The sequence below is a fragment of the Lethenteron reissneri genome, chromosome 32 (assembly GCF_015708825.2).
Source record: "Lethenteron reissneri isolate LAM-NWPU_2019-01 chromosome 32, ASM1570882v1, whole genome shotgun sequence".
NCBI lineage: Eukaryota > Metazoa > Chordata > Hyperoartia > Petromyzontiformes > Petromyzontidae > Lethenteron > Lethenteron reissneri.
This window is the reverse complement of record NC_083810.1, coordinates 9,092,059-9,119,603: the sequence shown is the minus strand read 5'-3', so window position 1 is coordinate 9,119,603 and position 27,545 is coordinate 9,092,059. Positions and strand designations below refer to the sequence as shown.

General features: G+C 49.1%; 1 protein-coding gene across 1 annotated transcript; it reads left to right on the top strand.

The window, feature by feature from the left end:
* The first annotated feature begins 148 nt into the window (after positions 1 to 148).
* On the top strand, positions 149 to 26,427 carry LOC133349981 (SLAIN motif-containing protein 2-like). Its single transcript, XM_061563897.1, is given in 11 exon segments — positions 149 to 865; positions 4,299 to 4,563; positions 4,566 to 4,596; positions 9,280 to 9,419; positions 14,889 to 15,158; positions 16,331 to 16,612; positions 18,069 to 18,472; positions 18,474 to 18,660; positions 19,063 to 19,233; positions 19,666 to 20,215; positions 21,495 to 26,427. Coding segments are annotated over 11 exon segments (2,868 nt in total). The 5' UTR covers positions 149 to 364; the 3' UTR covers positions 21,562 to 26,427.
* Positions 26,428 to 27,545: the final 1,118 nt, after the last annotated feature.

The following is a 27,545-nucleotide window of genomic DNA, read 5'->3' as shown; positions in this document are numbered from 1 at the left end:
ATTGACACCCACCCTGCCCGTGCAACACGATGATGGGCGTGGCCACACGTTTGATTGACACCCACCCTGCCCCCTGCAACACGATGGTAGGCGTGGCCACACGTTTGATTGACACCCACCCTGCCCCGTGCAACACGGTGATGCTGGGCGGGGTTTACCGGCACGAGGAGGGAGCCGAGAAAAAGATGGCGTCCGTCCGCTAGGCGGTCTGGCAGCGGCGGCGGCGGCTGCGAGATGCCCTCTCCTCTCGCATCATTTGTGTCGTCTCGCTGCCGTCTCGCCGCCTGTTAAGAGCGACGGTGGGTCGCTTTGTCGGTAAGGAGGAGGAAGACGAGAAGGCGCTACGTTGGTTGAGGCGACAAGAATGTCAGCCCTGGACATGTTAGGCGAGCTCGGATACGTGGCCGCGGCTGGAGGAGGAGGAGGCGGCGGCGGTGGAGTTGGTGGTGGAGTTGGCGGTGGAGGCGCGGCCGCTGGTGGAGTCTTTGGTGGCGTCGGAGGTGCTGCTGGCTTTAGAGGAGGAGGAGGAGGCGGTGGAGTTGGTGTTGGTGGTGGCGGCGGAGTCGGTGGTGGTGGTTATGGAGGAATTGGCGGTGGTGGTTATGGAGGAGGAGGAGGTGTAACTGGTGGTGGTGGAACTGGCGGTGGTGGTGGCGGTGGCATCAGCGCCGAACTGGAGGTGAAGAAGCTACAGGAGCTGGTGCGCAAGCTGGAGCAGCAGAACGAGCAGCTGCGTAGTCGCTCGGGTCCCCTTCATGGACCGAAGGCGACCAAAGCTGCGCCCCAGGGCCCCCTCCGCGAGCTGCCGGGCACCCACCCCAGCCCGGGGAACGGCTGGGCACGGCAACCCGGGCTGGCCTGCGGGGTGAGCTTCCCTCATACAGATGACCCCACCGCAGCAGCAGCAGCAGCAGCTGGTCGTGGTGGCACTTGCTATTTAGCTCTCAGCCGTGACTAAAACTAGACGTTGTGGTGGTAATGTTCAGCGAAAGGTGCCTTCAAAGCTGTGAGGGTGGTTGTCGTGGCCTCAAATGATCGTGGCACTTGCTATTTTGCTCTCAGCGGTGACTAAAAACCAGACATTGTTGTTGTAATGTCCACCGAGAGGGGCCTTCAAAGCTGTGAGGGTGGTTGTCGTGGCCTCAAATGCTCGTGGCACTTATTATTTTGCTCTCAGCGGTGACTAAAACCAGACATTGTTTTTGTTGTTGTTGTGGTAATGTCAACCGAGAGGTGCCTTCAAAGCTGTGAGGGTGGTGGTTGTGGCCTCAAATTCTCGAGACACTTGCTACTTTGCTCTCAGCGGTGACTAAAACTAGACATTGTTGTTGTTGTAATGTCCAGCGAAAGGTGCCTTCAAAGCTGTGAGGGTGGTGGTTGTTGTGGCCTCAAATTCTCGATACACTTGCTACTTTGCTCTCAGCGTTGACTAAACCCAGACATTGTTGTTGTAATGTCCACCGAGAGGGGCCTTCAAAGCTGTGAGGGTGGTTGTTGTGGCCTCAAATGCTCGTGGCACTTGCTATTTTGCTCTCAGCGGTAACTAAAACCAGACATTGTTTTTGTTGTTGTGATGTCAACCGAGAGGGGCCTTCAAAGCTGTGAGGGTGGTTGTTGTGGCCTCAAATTCTCGAGACACTTGCTACTTTGCTCTCAGCGGTGACTAAAAACCACACGTTGTTGTTGTAATGTCCACCGAGAGATGCCTTCAAAGCTGTGAGGGTGGTGGTTGTGGCCTCAAATTGCTCGAGGCGGTTTGAGAGGGGACGCGGTGCCGTTATTTCGTAGTGGAGGCCAGCGTGCACCGTTACTTCTTCTATCGCCTTAAACTTTAAAACGCCTTCTCTCTCTCTCGTCTCTCCTGTCATGCGAGATTTTTTGTGTTTTCACCCGGGGTGTGGCAGCAACACACACACATCACACACCACGCCTGTGGTTAGCGACAGCTTCCCGGGGCATTCGTTAGTGGCTCGCGCAGAATTTGTAACACAAATAAAACACCCCAACCACGTTGTTTGGGCTGGGAGAGGGGCTATGATGTGATAGCACCGCAAGTGGTGGGGGGCTCATTAAGCCGTCTTGTGATCACCCGCGATGGCCGAGTTGTCATATGTCTCTTGTGAAGAATAAAAATTAATTCTAGACTTGAAGCTTTCGTGACTGCAAGGAATCATATTCTTAGGTGTTTTCGGTAAAGTCACGTAGGTAAAACATCAAAATTAATAAAATAATAAAATAAAATAGAGATCACGACGTTTCGGAGGCAACACAAGTCTCCGTCATCAGGTGGGACTCGCTTTTAAGGGATTACATCTTGAATCATTGCCTCACTTGATGCAGCTAATCTGGCTGTGACTGTCCCACCTGATGACGGAGACTTGTGTTGCCTCCGAAACGTCGTGATCTTTATTTTATTTTATTATTTTATTAATTTTGATGTTTTACCTACGTGACTTTACCGAAAACACCTAAGAATAAGAATAAAAATTGTACATCACTACAGCCCTCGTGGATTTGTAAACGCTATCGTCGATCATGTTTTGTTCCATCGCAGACCTTTCCTCGGTTTCGCTTCATTTAATATAAGGGAGCCGTTGCTTCTTTTAAGTTTTTGTTTTTTACAAAGGGTCAGTCTCTTCCGAAACGTTTGGCCGGCATGGAAGAGTAGGCCAAATTACCCTCTAGGAGCAACAGAGAAGGGTTTGCTCGGGCAGTGATTTCCAACCGGTGTGTTGGTGTTGGTATTGTGAAAGAACTGAATTGTGAAGGAAAGAGAACCTTGCCACCCGCTCGCTGACAAGCGCAAATTCTCATTTGCAAGGGGGTGTGGGGGATCATTGGGGTTTTTTTGTGTACATTACTGTAATTTTATTTCATCTATGTATGTTGGACTTCTTTCACACCATACGTAGCCAACCGGGCTCATCGGAGGTGCGAATCCATGTAATCGGTCGGACCGATGTTTTCATTTGAAAGTCTTCTTTTGCATGACGGGGAAATGTTTATAATGGGATATCTAGTTCGGCGATCCATTCGATGGCTTCCTGAGATGCCGAGTGGAGTACTTGAGTGCCTCCCGCAACAGATGTTAGTGGGCAGGTTGATGCTACTTGGGGGTCATCCCTCAACTTCCACTTGTGATGCAGGTGGGCGCTTCTTCGCCCCGTGGTCCGTGCGGATTCGGTTGAGTGCCCGTCCACTGCCTTCGAGGGAGGGTTGAAGCCAGGGGGGCCTCTGCTGCTGTTGGATCGTTGATGAGGTGTTGGTTATTTATGTTGCGTGAGTCCCACGATGGTTTGAAAGTGAGGTGCTGTGGAACAAGAAAGGTTGGGGCAGCACCGCTGTTGACGACGTTTGAGTTGAGGCTCTTTCTGTCGGCAGTGGCGTGAGCAAGACATTCCAGGGCTACAGCTTTTTACCTTTTTAATGATAATGCAATTCATAAGGTGCACTATGTCACAGGCATAAAATTACCGCCACTCTTGAGTTAAGCAGTTGATCTTTTGCCATGAATATGCGGGACAGATGTCTCGTTCGGAATTTTAGGATTTGGGGAGACAATTTGGCTTTGATGGCTAACGTCTCTTGTATTAAACACTGTTATCAGAGCTTGGAAAACACGATGGAAGTCGAGCAAGGCTAGGTTAAGAGGTTAAGAAGTATTTTGACTTGCAGTTTGGTGCTTGAACATAGTATGGATGAGACGAAACTGTACAGAGTACGAGTAAAGTTCACGGGCAATAAACATTGCAGTCGTATAAAGAGGCGACTCACCACCGGTGAACGAGTAACTGGAGTGAATTAGTGAGTGCTGGATCTTCTTCAATAAACCCGGACTGTTTTACGTTGAATTCTGTCAACTACAGAGATGTAGGAACTTTGATCGCGACTGTGTAAGCTGGCCCAAGATTGTAACGTGGTAATTATGGCTCTTGTTGTGATGGAGTTAAAACAAATATTTCCGGCCTGGTGTTTGAGCGAGAGAGCGAGTGGCCCTTTATCAGAATGTTGCAAGTTCACTTCCTGGTTTGAGGTTGATTTAGCCCATTACCCTATGGGGTCGATAAAACAAGTACAGTACCACTGTGAGGATGTCAACAGTGGTTTGTCTTATAATAGACTTTCCTGTGTTATGGCAATGAGGAGTTTCGACCACTCGCTCAGGGCTGCAAACATAAGATAAGCAATGCCTTCAGTGCTCATCTGAGCAGGAAATCACTGTGACTCGACTGTATTAAGTAATAGAACGATTCTGTTTGTTTGACTTGAACCGACTCCCCCCCCCCCTTTGCGTCCAGGCCGACCCCGACAACTGTTTTGGTGGCGGCTTCACGAGCAGCCCCCGCTTCGGTAGCCCCGAGTTGGGCCGTCGGGTCCTGCGAGACGGCCTCGTGATGAAGGCCCAGCCACAGGGTGGAAAGAACTCCCCCATTCTTCCTGCTGGCACAAGGACGGCGCAGGGCGTGAGCGAGGACGAGGACGGCGGCGGTAGCAGCTGGCAGCAGCAGCAGCGGCAGCATCGGCAACCTCACACTGGACGAGGTGGAACTGCTAGGACCTCGCCAGCCTGAGCGGCGAGCGCGAGGAGGACAGCTGGTGAGGAGAGCAGATGACTGTACCCTTGCATTAAGTGGCTCATTTAGCATCGGGCAAGGGAAAGGTTGTAGCCCTGCAATTTACTTGCTCGTACCACTGCTGGGGGAAGGGCCTCCATTTACACAATAAGCAGCTCATCTGCATGTATGCACTTTAATCAATTCCTCCCAGACCGCTCCACCAATCGCGATAATTGAGGACACATATGCTTTCATGACCAGTAATATTATTAACATTTTACATACGCGATCTAACCCAAAAAAGCTATTTTGACTCACTGACACATTTTTACCTTTGCCCCGATAAGGCTAGTACTTCATATCTCGCCCAGAATTGTTTATCCTATCTACCATTGCAATATGTCTGGTGGATGACGTGAGCTCGAATCAGAATCATACCGTTGATCGGTATATGCCATTCGGTAGGGGTGTGTGCAGTGGGGCATGGGGTGGGGAGCTGTGGAATCTGAACATGCTTCCCGCTAGCATAATGTAAGAGAGAGTGATGCACCCTGCAGTTGAACCTTATGGCGGTACCCCGGTGTACCTATAGTACCCCGGCTCTCGCATAATGTCCGTGATGCAGTCATTCTTAGTTTGTTGATGGTCGGCGATGCGGTAATCGACTCATCTCGACGAGCTGTACACGATGCACTATGGAGCATACGAAGCGTTCAGGGTTTCGGCGAAATCGTCCTCGCTGCGTTTCGACATCGCGGATTGGCACTGATTTCGGATTGATTGGTACCCCAGTCGCGGAGTTAAGTACACCCCTGGAAAAAAGTGTCCCAGAAATAAAATATTTAATTGCCTCAGCCATTTTGTATTATTTGGTACCCCGTGGTACCGCCATAAGGATCCGTTGATCGGTAAGGAAAGGTCACATGTGCTCCAGCTGGTGAGAAGGATGCAAAATCAGACAAGTGGCCAATTTATATAAAACAAACATGGTCACTGCAACGCGCTCTTTCAGGTGTGCTTCTGCGACCGTCTGGAATGCTCTTCCGGTATTATTAAGAAGCCACAGGAGCTATGCGCTTCTAAATCTACGTTGAAAAATCATTTCTTTAGAACTGCTTTTTTCTGTTTAGTTTGTCCATGCCTCGCACCTCCGATTAGCACGGTTGGCTACGTACGATGCGAAGTTCAACATTCATACATACGTCTTAGTTGGAACTTCTTTTAGTTCATGCTGGTTTTACATTACAGTAGCAAGGGGAAATGCCATGTAAGGTCGTTTATAGGCATGTTACACTTTACCCCCTCCACTCCAACCACAGTGATGCAATAAACGAATTACTTGGGTGACGGTCATTATTCTAGTCATCAGCTTTTTTGTAAAAAAAATTCCCTCACATTGGTACAATTTTCCAAAAATGTCCAAAATGTAACCCCGGCATATTATGAGAATATAACAATGGATTTTAATCGATTATTTGACACATCCTTGTTTGCTGAAACGTGTCAGAAGTGGAGTAAACATAACTATCTTGTACAGTACAATGTACAACGTTTTATATGGGCTTTGAAGAGTTGTTGGCAGGAAGGGTTGTTGTCATTCCTTCCATTGGGAACATGTTTTATGTTATGTTGGTGCTTGTTGAGTCGACATTGCACGAGCTTTAAGCAGGTTACATCAAACACATTGTTAAATTGAAGTTACAAAATCTGCTTGCTTTCAATGCATGTAAACTGTCGGTATTTATCCATTTAAATATTTCAGATAAAAGATTGTGAACCTCTTCTCTTCATTCCTGGCATTGTGAAACGAGTGAATTTCACGATGTAGCGTTGCGTCAAAGCATAGGTGGAATGTTTAGCACGCTGTTGTACGCACTCGCTCTTTCGAGTTCATTTCCTTGCCAAGGATAACCTCGGTGGACAGCAGCATCTGAGCCAGTCCTGGCACACTGTACCAAGCCACACTAACCAGCGTGGTGAAGCATGGTCCAACAATCCCCACGACCGACATGGCATGGGGAGGCCTTCATTCAGCAGTGTATTGACATAGAAAATAAGTATACGCTTATTTAAATTCCTCTGCGATGACAAGTTTACAAGACCGTGGTAATTGTGATTTTTATTTAAAGTCAAGGTGAAGTGTTACGAATACTGAGGTTTTCGCGGTCATGCCACATTGGCTGTCGGATATTGTTTACGGGTTGTACCGCGTGCTGTTCGGCATTACATCCAACGTTTCTCTCCACGTGTTGGAACCCGGTAACCTAAGTTTGATTCGGCCACGGCTAAACTAAACTTAAAAACTTAACAATTTTTTTAAACCAGGTAAGGCTCACTGAGCTATATAGCGTTTTTTCAGAAGCGACCTGGCCACATATGATACATCAACAGAGTGGCTTATCTTCTTGGTTCTTTCGGTAAAGTCACGTAGAAGGGAAATAGTAAAATAATAAAAATAAAACATAATAAAATAATTCTCACGACGTTTCGGCCACAACGCAAGCAGCCGTCCTCAGGTGAAGACCAGGTCTGTCAGGGAGACGCTGTTCTCTGCTTGCGTTGTGGCCGAAACGTCGTGAGAATTATTTTATTATGTTTTATTTTTATTATTTTATTATTTCCCTTCTACGTGACTTTACCGAAAGAACCAAGAAGATGAATGCCTGCAGTCCACGAAAGCTTTAAATCGAGAGTGGCTTAGGTTGAAATTTATAGCAGCCAAATATTCTAAACACACATTGATTCTAAATGTGGAAGTAAAAAACGGAGGACACGTATAAAAATCCACGCGACCACGGGGAGAACATGCAAACTTTAAATATACAGGCATCGGAGTCGGTATCAAACCCATGACCTCCTGTATACCGGCGAGGTAGTTAACATCTCGCCACCGCGCCTAACGTGAGTGGCGAATGTATAAACTGGTCTTGTGCCTCCCATAGGTCGACTCGGCCTTAACTGGTATGTAAACGTCAGCATTTGGGAGACAAAGGCAACCGGGTGTGATACTGGTGCAGCACCTCGGACACCATGCTGGCCTTAATGTGTGCTCGCTAACACCACTTGTTCTAATGGTCCATATGGCTATGGGGTACATTTGTTTTTGTGTGTGCGAGCATGTGAGTGTTATAAATACCTGTCGATAGATGGATGACTTATTTATAGTAAAGTAAGAGGCCATTTATACCAGAATTCTATTATTAGATGTGGCCTTGTGTTTAAATAAGTACAGCTAAAGAGCTAAACATTCGAATGTGTAAACGAAAAAAACATTCTCAAGCGATTCTAAGCAGATCTGCTCACTTCCCTTGCTGGCTCTGTAGTGAAAATTCCACATTGCTATGGGCAGAGACGAGTATATCCAAAGCATAACCACTGGCTATTTGACAAATTAGTACTCATTTTATCTAACGTAGTGAACACATGTAAACACATGTAAAGTTACGTGACGTTAGTCAGTTTATGTTGCTCAAATTTTTTTTTATCAAACCCCTGCGTTCCTTCAATCATAGTTCCAACTCAGTCTGGCCTGCGTGTATATTTTTGTTTGAAAAGAAATCCGGTTGCTAAGCGCCAAAGCCTTAACTGCACCCACAGTCTGAAGATCGTCAGCAATAAATTATTTTCACAAAAACCGGAGACGATGAGGGCGTTTAAATCCCCCAGCTGGTTAAGGCAGCCCACATTGTTAACAGCTGGAGGTTGTAAGTCTCGGTGAAGGCACACGGGTTGGCGGAATGCGCGGCGTTGTCTACGTGTCACCCCCACAAGCGGTCACAGCTGGCACCACCGTTCCACAGAATCGCGCACTTCGCATGAACACACCGCCTCTTGCCAAAATCACCAAGTTGCCAGTATATCCGACCGTCGTGTATCCGCACCGATCAATTAATCGCCCCCACCCAGTCCAGTATTTGCGTGCATGACAAAACCGTGTTGCTTTCTGTAGCCGTTCACAAATCCGACCTGTTTTGCATGTCTGCCTATCCCTCAGTTTACAGCCAGTCAAGATATGTGACGTTGCACTGCATTGAAAATTAGTTGGAAATATAATACGAGAAATGTCACACGACATACAACATAGCCCATAGCCCCATCATCGCTGCACAGTAGCAATGTGACATACAGTATACGTTAGCATGATTATGGACTTCTGTGAAATACTGAAAATGTATTAAAAAGGTCTTTATAGCTCATCGGATTTGTCCAGTATAAATACATATTTTGATTCTGAAAAAATATTTTAATGATGCAGTGGCAAACGTACTGCGCTCTGAATTCTGCATCCTGAGTTGAATTCCTGACCACGGCTAATGTCAAGTCCTGAACCTCAAGAGTCCCTCTTACTTACTGAGGTATGTTTAAACAATTTCCATGCAGTGGATGGATAAAGAGCTGTACATTATTGCAGTGTTTCAGGCATTGCCCCTTCTGCAGAGCAGGGAGAGAGAGGGCAAAGAGATGATCTGACTTGTGTTTGGAGATCGCACTGTACATTTTGAAAAGATGGGATATTTTTTTCAAAGTTGACTTGTGTGCATGAGCAGATCATGCACGGAAGTGTGATGAAGACCCAGGGTGGCCCACGGTAGATGGCAACGGCATGGCGAGGCCTTCATCCAGGAGTGGGTAGACCATGGCCGATGATGAATCGATGTATGTCGTGGTTGTCCCAACGCTGGTACCTCCTTCGTTGTCACCCACCCACCCGCCTGTCCCTCAGGCTGTACGCGTCGCCCGTGAAGGCCAGAAACACCTCCCTGAGTCCACTGCAGTGGAGTCGCCAAGTCCTGGACCACCCGAGTCCGCAGATGGTGGCCGCCAAGCGCTCGCTCGCACAGAGGCTCGACGCCAACATGTTCGGTGAGGCCCAGCCAGTCTCGCCTGCCTCGCTTGCGCTTGCCTACTTCGCTCGCGCTCACCTCTCCCTATTTCTGGTTCGCAGCCACGGTGGCGAGATGTTATCTCCCTCACCTGGTGTGCAGGAGGTCGTGGGTTCGACGCGGACCCTGACGCCAGCTGTATATTTGGAGGTTGCGTGTCTCGCTCCCCGTAGACGCGTGGAATTTTTCTCCGTTTTTTTTTTCCCCCTCCACATTTAGAAGCATTCGTTTAGAGTACTGTATTTGGCTGCTATTATGAATTTCCACATGATAAGCCACTTCGTTGAACTATCATTTGTGGCCAGGCCGCTTCGGAAAAATAACTATATCGCTCAGTCGGTCTTAACTGGTAAAATTAAAAATAGTTCAGTTTCAATGGCACATTTCTGATTAGTGGTGTGTTTGCCAGTGCTGTTATTTAAGAGCCCATGAATTTTGACACCCTACCACCACTGATGGTGTTTAACACCAATGTTCCCCAGTCACTTGCACAGCATCTCATGGCACTTAAAAAAATTGTTGTTTATTTTCTGGTTTAACTTTGATATATATTTGTAGGCTTGTCACTAACCACTTGTTCTTTTTGGTGTAACATTTACAGGACAAGTAAATGTTGATACTGTGACTCAAGTTAAGATAAGAGCTGTTTGTTTTATGGTGTTCATCTTTCTAAAAAACACCACGTGACACATTCGCTCTAAAACTTGCAATATCACACCTCTACTTAAATACCCAAATTTCATAGCCAAACAGATAATTTACTGGCCAAATAAAAGTACATTGGCTGAAACTGTTAATTATCATCATGATACTAATTACACATCCGAGTGAAATGGGGCAGACCTTGCAGTCACGTTGACGAATGGGGCTTAACGCAGAGAGGCATGGGGCTAAATTTTTCCTTCTCGCCGCGGTACACATTGTGCCGAAATGCTCCTTCGCTGTGGATGGAGGGGGATGGGAGGGTATGGAGAGAGTGTTCTGGCTGCTGTGCCGTGTCACTGCCAGTGCCAAGCGATGCGGTAGGAATGCGTGAGCCCCTCCGGCAGAAGGGCAGAGTAAACGACCTCCGGCCACTAGACACGTTAGGATTTGTCGAATCGTCGATTATAATTATTTCTTACGTCAAGTATTGATGCGAAATGTACCCCTTAGATTCATGGCGACGAACGAATGAGATATTAACCGTCGTGATAGGCAGTAGAGACATGCCGTAGACTACAGTTGAGACGTGGATGGTGCTGGTGATATTTGGTGCAGAGGAGAGATGCGGTGTACAATCAAGATGGTGCAGATGAGACAGCAGAGGTGATGTACAGTAAAAATGGGACATACAGTGTAAAAGGAGCAGAATACATGAGGCAGGAAGGTACAGTTAACCGTATGGACATGATGGTACAAACAAAATGCAATATGAATGTGACAGACCAGCGGTGATGAGAAAGACAGTATTAACGAGACATAGCAAAGCAGACATATTGAGATAGAACAAACAAGGCAGTACAGATGTAACAGGCAGTACAGACAATATCCAAGACAGAAGAGACTGATGGTTAAGACGAGAGAGCATAGATGAGATGTACTGTAAAAATGAGAAACACTGCACCGAAGACCGATTTACTTTTGAGACAGTAGACATGAGACAGTACATATGAGAAATACCATATACACGGGACAGGATGAGACAGAATGAGAGGCATGATAATACAGACAGAAGAGTACAAAGGCAATACGAAGCCGCCCAAATAAATGAGAAAGAGGCTCTAAAGGAGATACAACAAAGGAGACGAGACGAATTGGAACAAACGAGACACATTGGAACAAACGAGACGGTGCACACGGGGCAGACAGGACTTGAAGTGCAAAATCATCGGGACACTACAAACGAGACGAGAGAGCGATTCCTGAACTGGGTGAGAGGTGAATCGTTAACGTGGTCATGCGCCATCCTCCCTCCCCTAACTACCACACAACCGCACCCCCCCCCCCACGAGACCCAACCCTGAGCTCTGTCAACAAATGAGCTCATCTCTCCCGCGACCCGTGACTCTTGACCCTTGTGCATTTTGGGAAGGAATTCATCCTGTCGGCATGACGACATCCCCCCCTCCCCGCCCCCCTGCTGGTGCTGTTGTGAATATCGCATGAGTTGTAATACTTTAGGAATAACGGGCCTTTATTTTATCCTGGAAAGCTTCACTCACCGAGTCTCGAAACACTCTCTCCACTCGTATTGGGCACGTTTGCCTATTTCCGCTTTTGAGTAGAGTTTGTTCCGGGGGGCGGGGGGACGACGACACCACCCTGTGAAGTCCATACAGATGGATTCACGATCCCACTTGCTGTGCTGCCCATCTCCCTGGCCATGGCGGAATTTCACCGATCTCAGAGCGATCTGCCAAGTCTTGCCTCCCCCGAAACGCTGGATCGGAGATGAGTTCGCCAACCACGCCCGGCTTTGTCCCCCGGAATAAAAACAAACGGCTCCTTCACAAAAGAGCGTGCCTCACCAGTGAGCTGCCCACCCGCCCCATCGTGCATTTGCTCAGGTCAATAAACCGCGCCCGCTGCTCTTATGGTTGTCGGACTTGTGACCCCGCGTTGTTCGAGTGCCTTTGTTCCGTGTACGTGACTCATCGTCAGCCAGCAGAGCAGGGGTGCAGCAGCTGTTCTTGGAGTAGACAGTTAACGGAGACGATGTCTGCCTGTGCGTGTGTCCGGGGAGTGCTCACTTAACAGCACTTGCCCCAACAGTCTGTGAAGGCTATGGGGGGGGGGATGGATCTTTGTCTTTGGAGAGGGGAGTGACGGTGGCCGGTGGCCATGTGTGTCAGCCTTTTGTCGGCGAGTCGCTCGCCTGTGGTTCTGGTGGCTCTTAATTTAAAAAAATGTTCACTCATAATTTGATTTAAGGATTAGGCCACTTAATGATCTGCCCTAATTTGCATCGTAAGACGCTTCACTTGCCGACATAGCCGAACAAATAAAATCGTCACGTGTACAAGCATTTAACGCGGCAAATTATTATTGCTTCAGCTCACCGGTACGTTGAAGGACAATTCTAACAATTAAGTGAAGAAATTACATACAATGTTTTACTTGAGACTGTGCTCAGCATTTTCAGGACAAAGTCCAGGAAGTTAGAATAGCCATGTCACCTGACCCGGCTTTTTAAATAGGTATAACATCACAGGAACAACAAATTATATTTAAACTATGAAACATTACAAATTCATGTATTCTAATTTGATTCTAATTCGCGTGGGCCAATTATTGACATGCATGATGTATTATAATTAGTTATGATTATACTAGCCTGTATCAGGATAGCATGTAAACTGAAGACAATTTAATTTGTTTTAATATGTTGGATGGTGGGAGGGGGGGTCTTACGACACAAATTTGACCGGATTATTACGTGGCCCTACAAAAAAAGTGTTGAATCTTGACTTCAAGCTTTCGTGACTGCAAGAATTCACATTCTTTGGGTCTTTCGGTAAAGTTACGTAGATAGGTTCAAAGAAAATTAAAAAATAACAAAACCTACGACGTTTAGATCTAGTGACTTTACCAAAAGACCCAAAGAATACTTATTATATTGACTGCAGAAACTTAAGTTTTTGTCTTTTTTTTAAAACACATCTGTCTTTTGTCTACTATTTTGTGCCACTTATCCTGTCGCTGTCACATCACGAGATGGACAGTTTGTTTGGATCTCTCGCAGAATGGTACAACAGCCTTCGTGCCAAGCTACCCTGGCTGTAGAACGGTCATTCTTCACCAAGTTGGTCAGTGTGGAATAATGAAGTGAACCATTTTGTCTCACCTCTCAAAGATTACCTGGTTGGTACGGGTGCCCCTATCCAATAGAGTTTCTCACATCTCTGAGTGATGCGGTGGCGAGATGTTAACTACTTTGCCTGGTATACAGAAGGTCGTGGGTTCGATCCCAACCCTGGTGCCTGTATATTTGGAGTTTGCGTGTTCTCCCCGTGGTCGTGTGGATTTTTCTCCAGGTCTTCTGGCTTTTCCCTCCACATTTAGACATATGCGTTTAGAGCACTCGGCTGCTATAAAATTCCACCTTTTAAGCCACTTTGTTGATCTATCATTTGTGGCCAGGTCGCTTCTGAAAAAGAGCTATACAGCTCGGTGGACCTTACCTGGTAAAATAAAACGAAATAGTTGAGTCGCGAAGACCTTCAAGCTTCTCTGCCTCATAAAGGCAGCGGCACAACGAGACGAGGATGCGCTGCCTACTCGTGTTTAATATCAGAGAGTCAGCGCTCGATGTTTTTGTGTTGTGTCTTCTGTGAAAGGAAGACACGGGGTCCGGGTCCACGTGTCAGACATACAGCCCTCTGACATGTGCCACACAGCCGAGATATGTATCCAGCGCCCAGTTGTTTTGGTTCTTGTTTTTTTTGGTTAACGCTCTGGAAAGTTGTAAACAGGCCAAAGGCGGTGGTGGGTGGTGGGGGGGGGAAGAGTAACGTTGCTCAAACTTACAGTGCGCCGTGTGTTTTTATAGATGCAGTGGGCTGGTCACATTGTCCCTACGTGCGGCAGTGTCGGCCAAAATAGGTGTTTGCCAACAGCACTTGTGACATCTAAACTGAAAGAATATGGAATCGTCTCTCCTTCTGCGCATGCTTTGTAGAGAACCCGATGACAAAATCACCCAGAATGCACCTGTTCTTATCAGATATAGGAAGCTAAGCAGGTTCGAACCTGGATAGTGCTTTGATGGGCAAGCACCATGTATAAAAACTGTGTCGTAGGCTGTGGCTACCTTCTGGGCAGAAGTGAGTAGTGCAGCATCATCTTTTATTGTACTGTATTATGTGCCCATGCTGCCTGCTGTTACCATCCCACTGAGCAGCATGGTGAAAAGGGTGGTGGGGGTGGGGGAGAAAGATCCAGTACCGGATCACATACCGGATATCAAACACGGGTTCATAGCGCAAGTACGCAAACCACAGGCAGCATTTGTCTCAATAGTCTAATCAAAACTGAAAGGGCGATCGTTAAGTGTGTGTGTATACACGAGTCGTGCTTAATTTCGTTTTTATGAATATATCCTGCTTTGATCACGTTTCAAAGCTGTTTAAATTGAGTGCAGCTGTGTGCGTAGCATCCCCTGTGCTCGTGCGCGCACACACACACACAACAGTGGTTTACGTAACGAGGACACTGGAGCCGAATTCTCTGCACAGCCTTCCAATCCATCGCGTCTTGCTTTGGTCAGTGTTTGGACGTTGGCGAGAGGTCTCCTCCGAATGTTTCCAATTGCCACGGCGACTCCTGTAACAATATTAACATCACCCGACCCATCACTGTCTCTTCCCCCCCCCTCCTCCCCCGACATCCCAATCCTGTTGCTGTTTCTCACCCTCACTAACAAACGTCTTTGCTTTCTTTCCCTCTCTTCCCATTCCTCGCACCTCAGCCAACAACCGCCGAAGCTTCGTCTGCAACCCTTACGCGAGCGCCTCCTGCCATGGCACGCCGCGCTATGCCGGCCTTACCGCCGCTAGCCTTGGCGGCGCTGCCACCAGCCTTAGCGCCGCGCGCGAGTCCCTGACCCTCTTGGGCCACCGGCAGCAGCAGCAGCAGCAGCAGCAGGCGATCGCCAGCCCGTACGGGAGCCCCGTTTCCTACAGCGACGAGCGCCGTGCGACCGCCTTCCCGATGCCGTCGTTGTTCTCGCCGTACCCGGGTCAGTACGGACCGGGGTCCACGCGGGTCACGAGGTGGCGGACGGGACGCCGAGAGCGGGCGGCCGAGAGTAGTTCATCCCCTATGGCCTGCGGGCCACATAAGGTCTACGGCAGTTTAAAAACGGCCTGCAAATGATGTTTATCCACACTAATCTGGTACTAGAGTTCAATATTTTATCCGTCACTACATGCCTCATACAACACTCATCGGGTATTAGGCGGCAATATATATCTGTCGCTGCAAGTATCTTAGCCACGCTAATCGGGTGCTCGAGGCGGGGGGGGGGGAGTATTTTCGACCTGGCAATACCCTGTTTCCATATTCACGTTTGTGTACTCCGGGCACTGCAAGGCCCACTTGCGGTGAGAGGAGTGATTGAGCTGTGCGTTAACGTGTGGCCGCCTGCCAAAGGTTATTTGAAAGTCCTTTTCGGCCCCAAGTATGGAGAAGGTTCCCCTCCCTCCAACCTGAATGAGACGCAGCGTACAAATCAAACGGTGCTCGTCTTGTGTGATAGCGGGTAATGGTGCGCCGATTCGTCCATTAAGATCAGTTCTGGCGCTTGCTATGCACGCGTCTAACTTTGCGTGTTAGACTCTATTCATCCCGGTTTGTAGATACGTCACACGCAATGAATTCGCACAAGCCCCGGATAGCCGCTAGAGGTGCGACGATCACCACGCTGGCAAATAAATAAATATTTAATTGGATGTTACATGTAAGATAAAAGAGTGAAAGAAAATGTACAAACATCTCACAACTTACAATAAATAACACAAATGTATCATACAAATCATGTCAGGAGCTTAAGTGTTTGCTGTCGCCCCACCTGGTTCGTGTTATGTGTCTGCGATGTGCCTCGTACCGTTTTTAATGTTTGTGATTTGTGATGCTCCATCTTTCAGAGATGCAGTTTGTGTGACTGGCGCTGTAATATAAACTACAATCGTTATTTTAAATGTAATTGTAAAGACGACGTAGATCTATCTTTGTTGCTTGCGAATCGCGCTTCTGAATCGGAGCAACTCGTCAACTCGCCCGCTGGGAGTGATTCGTGACGTCCCTAAGCGGGTTCGCGAATTCGTCACCGCAGAGCTGCGGCGCGCACGTCGCGACCGCCAACGGCGCCATCACACTGGAGCATCTCTTCTGCCCCACCTCCCCCCTTAGGCGCCGCCGGGGGCAGCGGCGCTTGCTCGCCCCTCTCTCCCCATCCCTCGTCGTCGGCCGACAGCGAGCCCAGCGTGCCGGGCAGCCGCGTGAGCGAGCCGGGCAGCCGCGTGAGCGAGCCCTCCGTCTACGTGTCGCTCTCGCAGTCCATGGAGACGGAGAGCGACGACGACGACATCATCGGCTGCGTCGGCGGGGACAGAGACGACGACTTCAGCGCGGGCGCCTACAAGCTTCAGGATGTGACGGACGTTCAGATCCTCGCACGCATGCAGGAGGAGAGTGAGTGGCGTGCCCTGTTCTTGTGCGCTCAAAATCTGAATATTAATTTATGCTAGAAGAATCCCATGAGCTATGCGGCTCTTTTTCACAGATGCCCACAGCCCAGCGGTAGTGCCTTCATCGCTTGTTGCAGACGTTCACGGTTGTTGGAATCCAGCGGCTGCCCTGATCGATAATACCTCTTCATTGTCGCCGTCCGCTTCGCACTGGACGTTAAAGTAGATCCCCTGACGCTGTTCGCAAGAGTTGGCCGTTGTGTGCCGGCGTCACGGTCCACATTTTGGCAAATTCAAAACGTACCCACAAAATAGCTCCGAGGATTATGCATCCTTGCAATCATCGACCCCTACTGGTAGATTGTGTCCATTCGTAGGCCAGGTGCTGAGTGTGCTTTACAGGGGCAGCTGCTACTGGGGGTGCCCCTTCCAATGTTTGAGATGAGATGTAAAGCGGTCGTGTATGGCACACGATAAAAAAATATTACCATTATTGTAGGTAGTAGATATAATGAATTAAACTATAGGCGTGGGTCTGTTTAACAGCCAGCAAATACAATCGTTATCGATAAGAAACTTCACCAATTACCAACATAATGCACCTGACATCAGATATCAGAAACCAAGCAAGTTTGGGTGCGGATAGTGCTTAGATGGGTGACCAGTATGCATGCCAGGTTGATATAGCTGGCTGCGGGGCCATACATATGTTGTACAAAGCAGGAAGCAGTGCAGCAACAAAAATCCATTGCTCTACTGTGCTTCTATGCTTCCACATATATGCTCAAGGCCTTCAAAAACCCATGTTTACCAGTCTGGTCAAATAACCCCTATGGTCTGCATGGCGTGGGTAGTTCATCATCCACAAGTGGATTGACAACAATAGGGCCGTACGTGTACATATAAGAAACGTCGTTTGTCCATGAGCCGTTCAGTCGCAGCACTTGAGGTTTATTTTTTACAATAAAGGGACCATTGTGATCGCATGGAATTGGGAACCTATCGTGTTGATGTTGAGCTATGAACGATGTACGACCTTTGGAATGGGTATGAGGATGTTCACTGTGCTTTTGTGATCCGTGGCAATGTCGCGTGGTCACTCACATGGGTTGCAGCAGTGCAATCCATGCGACTGACCGGCCGGTACAAGGCGAACAAGCTGAAAGGGGCTTGAGGGCACTCACACGATGCAAATTCTATCAATTGTAGGTGATAGGAAAAAAACGCCCCGTGCATAGAAAAGACTGCTCGTTACATCATTATAATTCAGAATAGTTACCTTCAATATCCGAAGATTTTACTGGAAAAAAAATGTGCTCACAGGTCAGGCCTTACTCTACTTACTGATGAGACTAAGAACGTTTAAACCGGCCCAGGGCTCTCCTTGCTCTATTCTCTCAACAAACGACGCTCACAGACTACGCCCACCCTCGCCCCCTTCCCCCCTGCGCGTCGCCCAGACCTGCGCCAGGAGGCGTCCGCTAGCGCCTCCCGCCGGAGCTCTGGTGCGTCGTCGGCGCAGTCGCTGCGCGGGTACAGCCTCGCCTCCAGCGACCAGGAGCTGGACCGCGACGAGCCCCGGCACGGCGCCGGTGAGCACGATGGCGAGTACGCTGCCGGCGACGACGAGGTGGAGGAGGGCGACGATGAGGAGGAGGAGGAAGAGGACGAGGGCTACGTCGTCTCGCACCGGGACCGCCGCTTGTCGCGCCCGATGGCGGCGGCGTCGCGCGAGCTCCTCGTGCGCCGCCTGGCACCGTCTCCCGCTGTCCGGCAGCAGCAGCAGCAGCAACGGCAGCAGCAGCAACGGCAGCAGCGGCGCGTGGCGTCGCCGCGCTCGCGCTCACCTTGCCCCACTGAGCCCGGCGGGAGGGTGTCGCCGGCGGGAGCGGCGGCGCCGCAGTCGGCGCAGCTGGCGCAGCTGGCTCAGCTGGCGCAGCTGTCGGCGTTTGCGGGCGGGTACGGGCAGCGCTGGCGCGGCGAAGCTTTCGCTGCCCGGTCAGCATGCGCCGGTGCTGGAGCTGGTGCAGCACCGGCAGGCGCACGATGACGGTGAGGGATAGTGGTGCGAGCGTGCTCGATTGCTCACTCGCTTAAAGGCCAATTCGGCAATCGAGTGGTTTCGGTTGCTTGCATTTGGTTTTGTTGTTTCTTACCTTTGGAAGTTTTTACTACCTTTTGTTGTATTGTTGAGATTTGTCATTTCACAGTTTGACATAAAATATACAGATGATGATGATGGTGGTGACAGTAGAAAGTGGTGTAGCATAGTTGGCAATGGGGCCCTCCCCTGTCTAATGTTCCCTCCTCTTTGTGGCCTCAGACCTTGGCTCCTCAAGTCTGTTACATTTGAAGCACCTGTGCACTCGATAGCTACTAGGGACACAAACTGCTGATTCTGATTCTTCTCACAATTGACGTGTGTCCGGTGGGCTCTGTGTGCGTGGCCTCCAGAGAGGATGAGAGGGAGCTTACCCAACTTGTTCCGCCCGCCCTCTGCTGGCTCCACGGCCATCGACGGCACGGCCCTGGGCGTCCGCAGCAGCCGTAGCCTCGAGTCGAATCTGCAACTCCCGGGAGCGGTGGCCTCCCTGCGTCCGTCCGGGCTGCGGCAACCGCAAGGCGGTGAGCGTGGCGCTGATGCGGTGACGCAGGGTTTGAATCCAGGTTTTAGACACGCGCGATTAAACTGGATTCTCAAGTGTAGTTTGTTGGTAGTGTTAGACCAGTTGCTAAAACGTTAAGTGAAATTAGTTTTGTATAACCAAATTTAGCATTTTGTTATCTCGAATAATGTAATGTTCTTGTTTGATGGATGTACGACAAACATTATTTTGGAACGCATGTAAAATATCTGGCCCTTGTGCAGAAAAGGAGGCCATTTAAAAACCTTCACATAATTTTAATGGTACGAAAATATCGTGATGCAAACGGTAAAATACCGCTTGAATTTTCAGACTATTTTCAAGACAATATTTCCACACACTGTATTTTACAATAACCAAATTCTGAGGGACGGTAGAACTTAGCCAGTTGCCCCTCGTCCCACCCCCACAGCTCCATCCTCGAGCCGACTGCGCCCGCCATCCGGCTGCGGCATCCCCGTGAGCCCCATGGCACGGCAGCTCAAACCGCCCACGTCACTTGGCTCATCCGGCACGCTCCCAACCCCCTCCTCCTCCTCCTTCCCCGCCACCGGTGCCACTCTCCCTGGTGCCAGTCGGCTGTCAACACCGCCGTCGTACGGCTCGCTCGCCTTCTCCGTGCCGGCGCCGGGACGGCACTCCAGCGCCCCGGCCGGCGGCACAGGAAGGCTCGTGCCGACGACCGGCGGCAGGCACAGCCCCGGCGGGGCCAGCGGTATCCCCATCGCGGGACGACAAAGCCCCGGTTCGATGTCCGCCTCCGGCGCCGCCGCTTCTTCCCCGTCCTCCTCTTCGGCCTCCGGCTGCTCTCCCTCGGCGCTGGGAACCGGCGCGGGACCCGGGCCGGCTCGGCCGGCGCCGGCGGGCCCTGGGACCGGTGCGGGCGTAAGGAGCGGGCTGCCACGGCTCGGCGCGCCGGGAAGCGGTGCATCCCGAAGCAGGCTGGCGCAGCCCGTACGCAGGTATCGTCCGCGTGACGGGCGAGTGGCTGTGCGTGCGGGAACTTTGCAGCTGTTCGCTGACCGGGAATAGTCGATTAGTCTGTTGATAGAATATATTAATGGAATGACATTCAGCATGTAGCTTGCATGTAATTTGCATTAGCAGTTTCCATACGCGAGGCTCAAAATACCTTCTAGCAATGCATTTAATGGGATTAATGATGCCATCGGGTCAGAGTTGTGGTGGTTAACAGTTGTCTTTTGTATTCTTGGTTCTTTCGGTAAAGTCAAGTAGAAGGGAAATAATAAAATAATAAAAATATAACAATAACATTCTCACGACGTTTCGATTGCAACACAAGCAATCATCATCAAGTGTGAAAACCACAGCAAGAAAATTTGAAAAAAGTGGCGGTTTTTCAAATTTTCTTGCTGTGGTTTTCACACCTGATGATGATTGCTTGTGTTGCAATCGAAACGTCATGAGAATTTTATTGTTTTATTTTTATTTCCCTTCTACGTGACTTTACCGAAAGAACCAAGAATATGAATCCCTGTAGTCACGAAAGTCGATAATATACACTTAGAGTTACTGCTCTGGGGGGTTTTCTCCAGGTACTACTCTTGATTCCCTCGCACATTTTAAGAACTTGTTCATCGGCACTTAACTCAGGTTGCCGGCTTGCCTGTAGCCGGGAATTTGGTAGCGTGTGCCAACAGTGAAACAGCCTCTGCCACAACCCTCGGCCGGATTCGTACCCGTGCCGGCCGGGTTATTTACCTACGAGGCACAAATGAAGCAGTAGCAAGTGCCATGTACCCATAGTGTATTGTTATTGCAGTGGGTGTACTGCTTTGTGAACCTGGCGAACCATATTGATTCACGGCCAAGCCTAACATCAGTGGTGAGTGACGTCTGACCTGGTCCTAGGACCCCGCTCCACCAATCCATGCTGATGAAATATGGTCAAACAGCCCCCATAACAAAGGAAGTGCCTTCATCCTGCACTGGAATGACAAGGGCTGTAAATGATGTCGTCATTGCGCGTCATGTTTGCTGTGCCCTGCGGTGAGTTTCCAGAATTTTCTAGGTCACATCTGATAGCTAGCGTCTCCCCTATAAAATGGTTGCCGATTCATCGCAAATATTTTTTTAAATATATATAATTGATTAATACAATTTCAGCACTCATGGATGGTGCGGTGTTAGCAGGCAGGTGAGTAGCGTTTTGCACGCAGTTTTGCCGTCTCATCGCCGCCTCTCTCCCCGTCTCTCATTTCTCCCGACCCCCCCCCGCAGATCCCTGCAGCCACCCAAAACCTACAGCACTTTTAGAGACGACTCGTGGAACGAAGGCTGCTACTGAGCGGCCGAGGACGGCCGCAGTGGTGCCGCCGTCACCGCCACCAACCTCCTTCTCGTGACGCCTTCACCGCGTAACTGTCGGCACTTGCTACGCCCGCGTAATGGCTCACGGTTGCCATCTGCGTTTACAGACGGTGTTTCGTCCTCGCCACCATCGTCATCGTCACCGCCACCGCAGTCACGATCGTTGTTTATTTTTTTGCTGAAAGACGATGGTTGGACTGCGTCTTTGTCGTGGGTGAAGGGAGTGAGAAACAGGGTTTTTTTAGAAGGGCTGTCGTGATGGTTGTTGCTGCGATGAACAAAGCGATTCGTGTTTTGTGCGAATAAGTGTTGATTCAGAGCGCTTAGGAGTCAGGGTAATAGCTAAGCATGGAACGATTTCACCACCCCACCTGGCACTTTGATAAATATCACGATTTGGGGTATTAATTCCATTCAAGAACCAATCAGTTGTTTTTTGTTTCCATTTTTACCGTCTTGTTTGTATTTCTTATTTTTTCCCATCCCATTTGTTACTGCTCCATTCACTCCGTGTACCTAAACGTAGAATTTGCATGTAATTTTCTGACAGTTGCAAATAGTCGATTCTCACACAAACGATTCAATGCGTGCGTCTGGAGCACGCGAATCGATTTTAACCGTCGAGTCGGTGGATCGTTGCATGCTTTGGTCATGGCGGGGACGCTTGAAGGTCCGCTTCTCTGCGGTTTCTGGAGAGCGACGGTTTTGACGATTTGGAACGCGGCAACCTTCCAGCACCGCCGTTTACAGAACACGATAATCCGTTATTATAGCTCGCGCGCCAAAATGTAACAGTTTTACTTGGTTTTGTTTTCTCGCCGTCTGAGCGCTGACGTTTTTTTTGAGCGCCACGCTTCTGCCCGCAGCCCGCTCTCTTCTCCCTGTCCCGCCCCCGCCCCAAGCGGCCGCCACGGTTGTAGGGATGCAAAATAACGGCAAGCAGAGACAATCTGGCAGCGATCGGCTGAGAGGTAGGGTTCATGGTGTACGCAGCATCTTGTATCAGTGAGTGAGGGTTAGGTCCGTACACGTTGGGTTAGGATTATATGTAGTATCACATGAAATTGGATTTGAGATACACACAAGGTGACAGGTAATTGGGTTAGGGCTATATGCAGGATTACACTTCAGTTGGGTTAGGGTTGGAACTACAGTATGCTCCACATCACATGTCTGTTGGGTTATGGCTGTCAGCATCGTCAAAAGTCAAGTGGGATACGGCAAGGGCTGTACGCAGCATCACGTGAGAGAGGTTACAGCTATACAGCACATGCAGCGTCCAGTTCATTCAGTCTTCAAACCATATTAGACATCAGTTGAGTTCAGTCTATAAACTGGATCAAATGTCATTTGGGCTAGGGCTCTGCACTGCTTTATATGCCAGTTGGGTTAGGGTTAGGGATATGCCCAACATAATGTGACTTGGTTATAGGGTTCTGCACAACATTACTCCTCAGTTGGGTTAGAGTTAGGGCTCTACACAGTATCACGTGTCAGATGGGTTGGGGTTAGGGCTACACACTTATTACATGTCAGTGGGTTGGGGTTAGGGCTGTACATAGCATTACACTCGAGTTGTGTTAGGGTTATACACAGTATCGCATGTCACTTGGGTTAGGGACGTACTATTTACAGTGTCCACACGTCAGTTACTTCGTGCTGAAGACCACCCTCTCACGGGTCTTTCGGTGGCCGTTCTTTGCAACTGGTCCAGCCATGGTGTTTGCCGGACACTGTTGCTTCCCGTCCTGGGGCCACTCGTGCTGCTTCTGGGAAGAGCAGGGGCTAAGTGGGCCCACCGGGCGACTCAAAATGTCGCACGCGTCATTAACATGGCCACGTGAGCTGAAGTGGACGTTTTTATTCCACATACCCCTCTCCCTCCATTCTACAGATGCTCTGCCCCCAGAGGTCGCAATAGGGTACCCGATACCCGGCTACCCTACCCGGCCGGGTACGGGTACCCGTTTGCAACCCTGGTGCGGCTGGGTACGGGTAAGGAATAAAAACCCGTTTGCGACCTCTGCCTGCCCCACATTCTACAGGTGGTTTCGGTCGTACGATGTTGGCGCTTTAGCTAGCGGTCAAGTTTTTGGTGAAGTTGACGAGTCGATGGTTGCTGTCAAGCTCGCTGCCGTGTCATCGCACTCACCCCTTGCTGTTGTGCACAGGGGAGGGACCTCTCCTCGTTTGGTCTTGACAGAACCAAAAGGAAACCTCGACAGCTCATCATCCATTCTCATCACAAACGTATTTTTGCTGTATTTACACACACAGACACTCGGTGGTTCCTTCCTTGGCATGTGTGTATGTGCTACAGCTGCCATACTGTTTATCTTTATTGATTTTAAATCGCTCTGATCTCCCAAATGGGGGGAAAAAAAGCAAAGTTGCCATGAAATGGGTTCACCAACTATGAGAGCCCAGATGTTCTCTCACCTGAATCTCAGACGTTGTCACCCGTTTATAAGTGATGATGTCTGTTGTACTTACATTTGCGATGACTTGAAGATCACAAAGGCTCTCAACGTATGCATTGCGCTTTGCGCTGACAGCCGAGTCATAATATTTAATTACAAAAAGTATTATTTTCTTTTCTTTAAAGCTAAAAAGAATAATTCAGTATTTATTGATACTGCCTGCCAAACGATGTTTTATTAATGTTTAATGCATGCCGTTTATTTTACCACAAGTGCATATTAGTGTTGTTGAATCCTCTCTGCTCTCGCGAAGTCTCGCAAGCGGACGCGCTATTTATCGGTGTATGTGAGTCAACCTGTGCCTTGTTCATTCACAGTCCCTGTGGTTCGCTTCAGAGGTGAACGGAAGGAGCGGCAATGGAGTGATCACTCGCTAACTCCACCGTGCGTTGTTGTGTAACATTATGGGTAAAAGCAAACATAAGCAGAAATCCGTTCTGTTTCCACATGTAAATAAAACCTCTTTTTTGAAATCCTTAAGCCAATTGGCTCCCAAGACCAATATCAAGCAAAATGTATTTAAGCAAGTAAACGCTGGACCGGTTTATTTACCTATATTTATATATCAGGCCGGTGACACGGCTTACCGTTAGTATGTTGACCTCTCGTTGCAGGGGTTCCAGTTCGAATTCAGTGGCCGTCCTGGTTATTGCTGCGGTGTGCATTCACCGTAAATATACTGCCTCGCAGTGGACGTTAGAAATATCTCTGGCATACTCTTGCGAATGACGTTTCATTCTGTGCCAGCGTTGTGACCCAAGTTTTAAAAATGACACCTCACTTGGGATCATAGCAATCATTGTCTGTCACTGCGAAAACTTGGCAAGATTGTGTCCTGAAAAAGAGTCGTGAGCCATAGATGAGGCCCTCCTGGGTAAACAAGCATTATAATATGGAGACAGAATGCAGTTCTGCTTATATTTTCGTGAACAGAAATTGGGGAAGAGGAAAGGGTTGCACAGAAAGAGGTGAAACGGAAAGACACTCCTTCGCAAGCCGGGCCAGGCCACCAAACTTTTTGGCCGGCAATTCACGCCCAGCGTGTAACGTTCCAGCATCGCACAACCACGTGAGTTACCACTAGCACCATCGAGTCTCTGCCCATCACTGGCGGTCCCGGTCGAGGAGTTGCACGATTTTTTTTATCGAACCAAACTCGCGGGTTCCCCAGGAGGTGATGACGGCTCGAGCGGGGGGGGGGCGAGGTGTGGTTCATCCATGCGTCATCTCCTCGCGCGTGCACCGTTGGGGCTTTAGAGTAAGGCGGTGGTGTGAGCCATCCGCGAGCTTGCCAAAATGCGCGTCGTGGCGAGTCGCGCTGCGTAGAGGCCGAAGGCCAGAAAGTGTAAAGCTCTTGGTCATCCCACAGTCTGTCGCACCAATTCGAGTTTAAGCCAGGCTTGGTCGGTGGATAGCGCTAGGCCAGTCTTAGAAATGCATCCTCGCGAAACCTTTGCTTCATCCTTTCTAGATTTGAAGTTTTCGTGACTGCAAGGATCCATACTCTTTGGCTTTTTCAGTGAAGTCACGTAGGTTAAAAAAACAAATAAATGAAATCACGACGTTTCGGAGGCAACACAAGCTTCCGTCTTCAGTTGGAACCGTCACAGCAAAATTACTGCATCAAGTTTCTCAAAAGACGACTCCACCCTAAAATATGGGTAGTGCTTGTGTATGATTTCCGAGGCTTTGTGGTCCTGATCGTCGGACACGAGTGAGGATTCGTTAAAGAGAAAATCGACTTCAAAGTTACGGCCACGCGTGCTGCCATAGCACGCCTGAGTGATGCCACTGCATGGAAGCGTTCAAACACATGGGGATGATGATGGCACTTTGATGCCACTCAAGTGCTCTGGAGGCACGCAGGAACATAATTTTTTTCAAATATATATAACTATCATTAACTTGGGTACATATCTACAAGAGCGCTTTTGGTTTTGTTGCACGTTCACTTACGACTGATTTAATCTCTTGTGAATTGAAGCCTCCTTCAGCCCCGCTTTCAACTCGTGTCTTGAGCTTTCCTTCAGCCTTTTGTTTTACACTTGTTACGATCTAATCTCAGCCTTCATCACTTGATGTCTCATACAAACCCTGGTTTAGTTACGGAAGCATTCACTGTCCCGAATGCCTGGTTTGAGTAACTTGACTGCCGTTTTAAGTTCAGCGCCCTCGTCAAATCAAGGATCTGGGATGATCAAGATGCTAATTTATAACTCGTCACGCAACATTACATGGACCGGAATTCCATGGTCTGCATCGCTGTATCCGGTTGTTATTTTCTGATTAACGTTTTGTTAAGTTCGCAACACCCTGCACTGTACATATGCCTGCTGTTGGAATAAACGAGCTGCAGGAATCGTCGGGCCTTATATTGTCGGACTGAGCTCTTGAGTCGTGCTATTTGAATGCGAAGTCGACCTGGGGAAGGTCCAGGATCAGCACCGCTACCACTCTCAAGCCGTGCTAGCTGCGGCTGAGAACTGAACCAAGTCGCTTGGTTCATGTTGCAGCACGCTAACCACTGCGCCACTGTTCCGCACATACGCATGCTCAGACATATAGAGACCGTTGGAGCATACACAAATTGCACAAATGAGACTTTATAATAAAATAAGGCCATCGCACAGCGAATGAATAAAGGCTGGGTCGCCCATGTGATGAAGAAGGGAAAGTAGATGGTTAAAGGTCTTAAACGTTGTCTCCTGTTTGTGTTCATATCCCTATATTTAAGGAAATACTTTTGGAGCCACTTCATGGAATCCCAGGGGCTATGAGGATATTTCCTCATGTCCTGTGACCGGAATCATGAGACCGGGCTGAAGTAGCCCTGGCTTGTGCAACCAAAACCGTGCAGTCGAGATGCACATTCCAAAGGTGTACCCAAAAAGATGGGGTCACAACAAATCGGCTATTTTTGTTGTCTTTAAAACAAAAATCCAGTGTATCAGCATATTGTCATGGGAATCCAGGACCTGTTCAGTTCAGATATCACTTCACCACTAGTGCTAGCCATGGCCAGGAATTAAACATCACATCAGCAGTTTCATAATGCAGTGTGCTAACCATTGCACCACTAAACTATAATGTAATATTACATATTCAACGAGTCCATTAAAGAAATAACAAATTTGTATAGTTAAATTGTATTCGAATTTTACTTATTGTTATTGCCATGGGAACACATTCCTGCGGAGGGAGCTGGTAGGAACGTTGGGTTGCTCGGTCAATGGCCAGGGTCAACGGCGACGTGGTGTATTCCGCAAATATGCCCGACTGAGGGTGGGCACAAGCCGGCGTGAGTAGGTTAAACGTTGAGTTTTATAAGGGCACCACGGGGTGACCAGCCCCACCCCCCACCCAGCCCCACCCGCCCCACCCTCTCCACCCAGCCCCTCCCCTCTCCACCCAGCCCGACCCCTCCCATTTTTGGATGCACGACGGACGGACGGACACAATAATCCCCTGTGGGCTGGTGGAA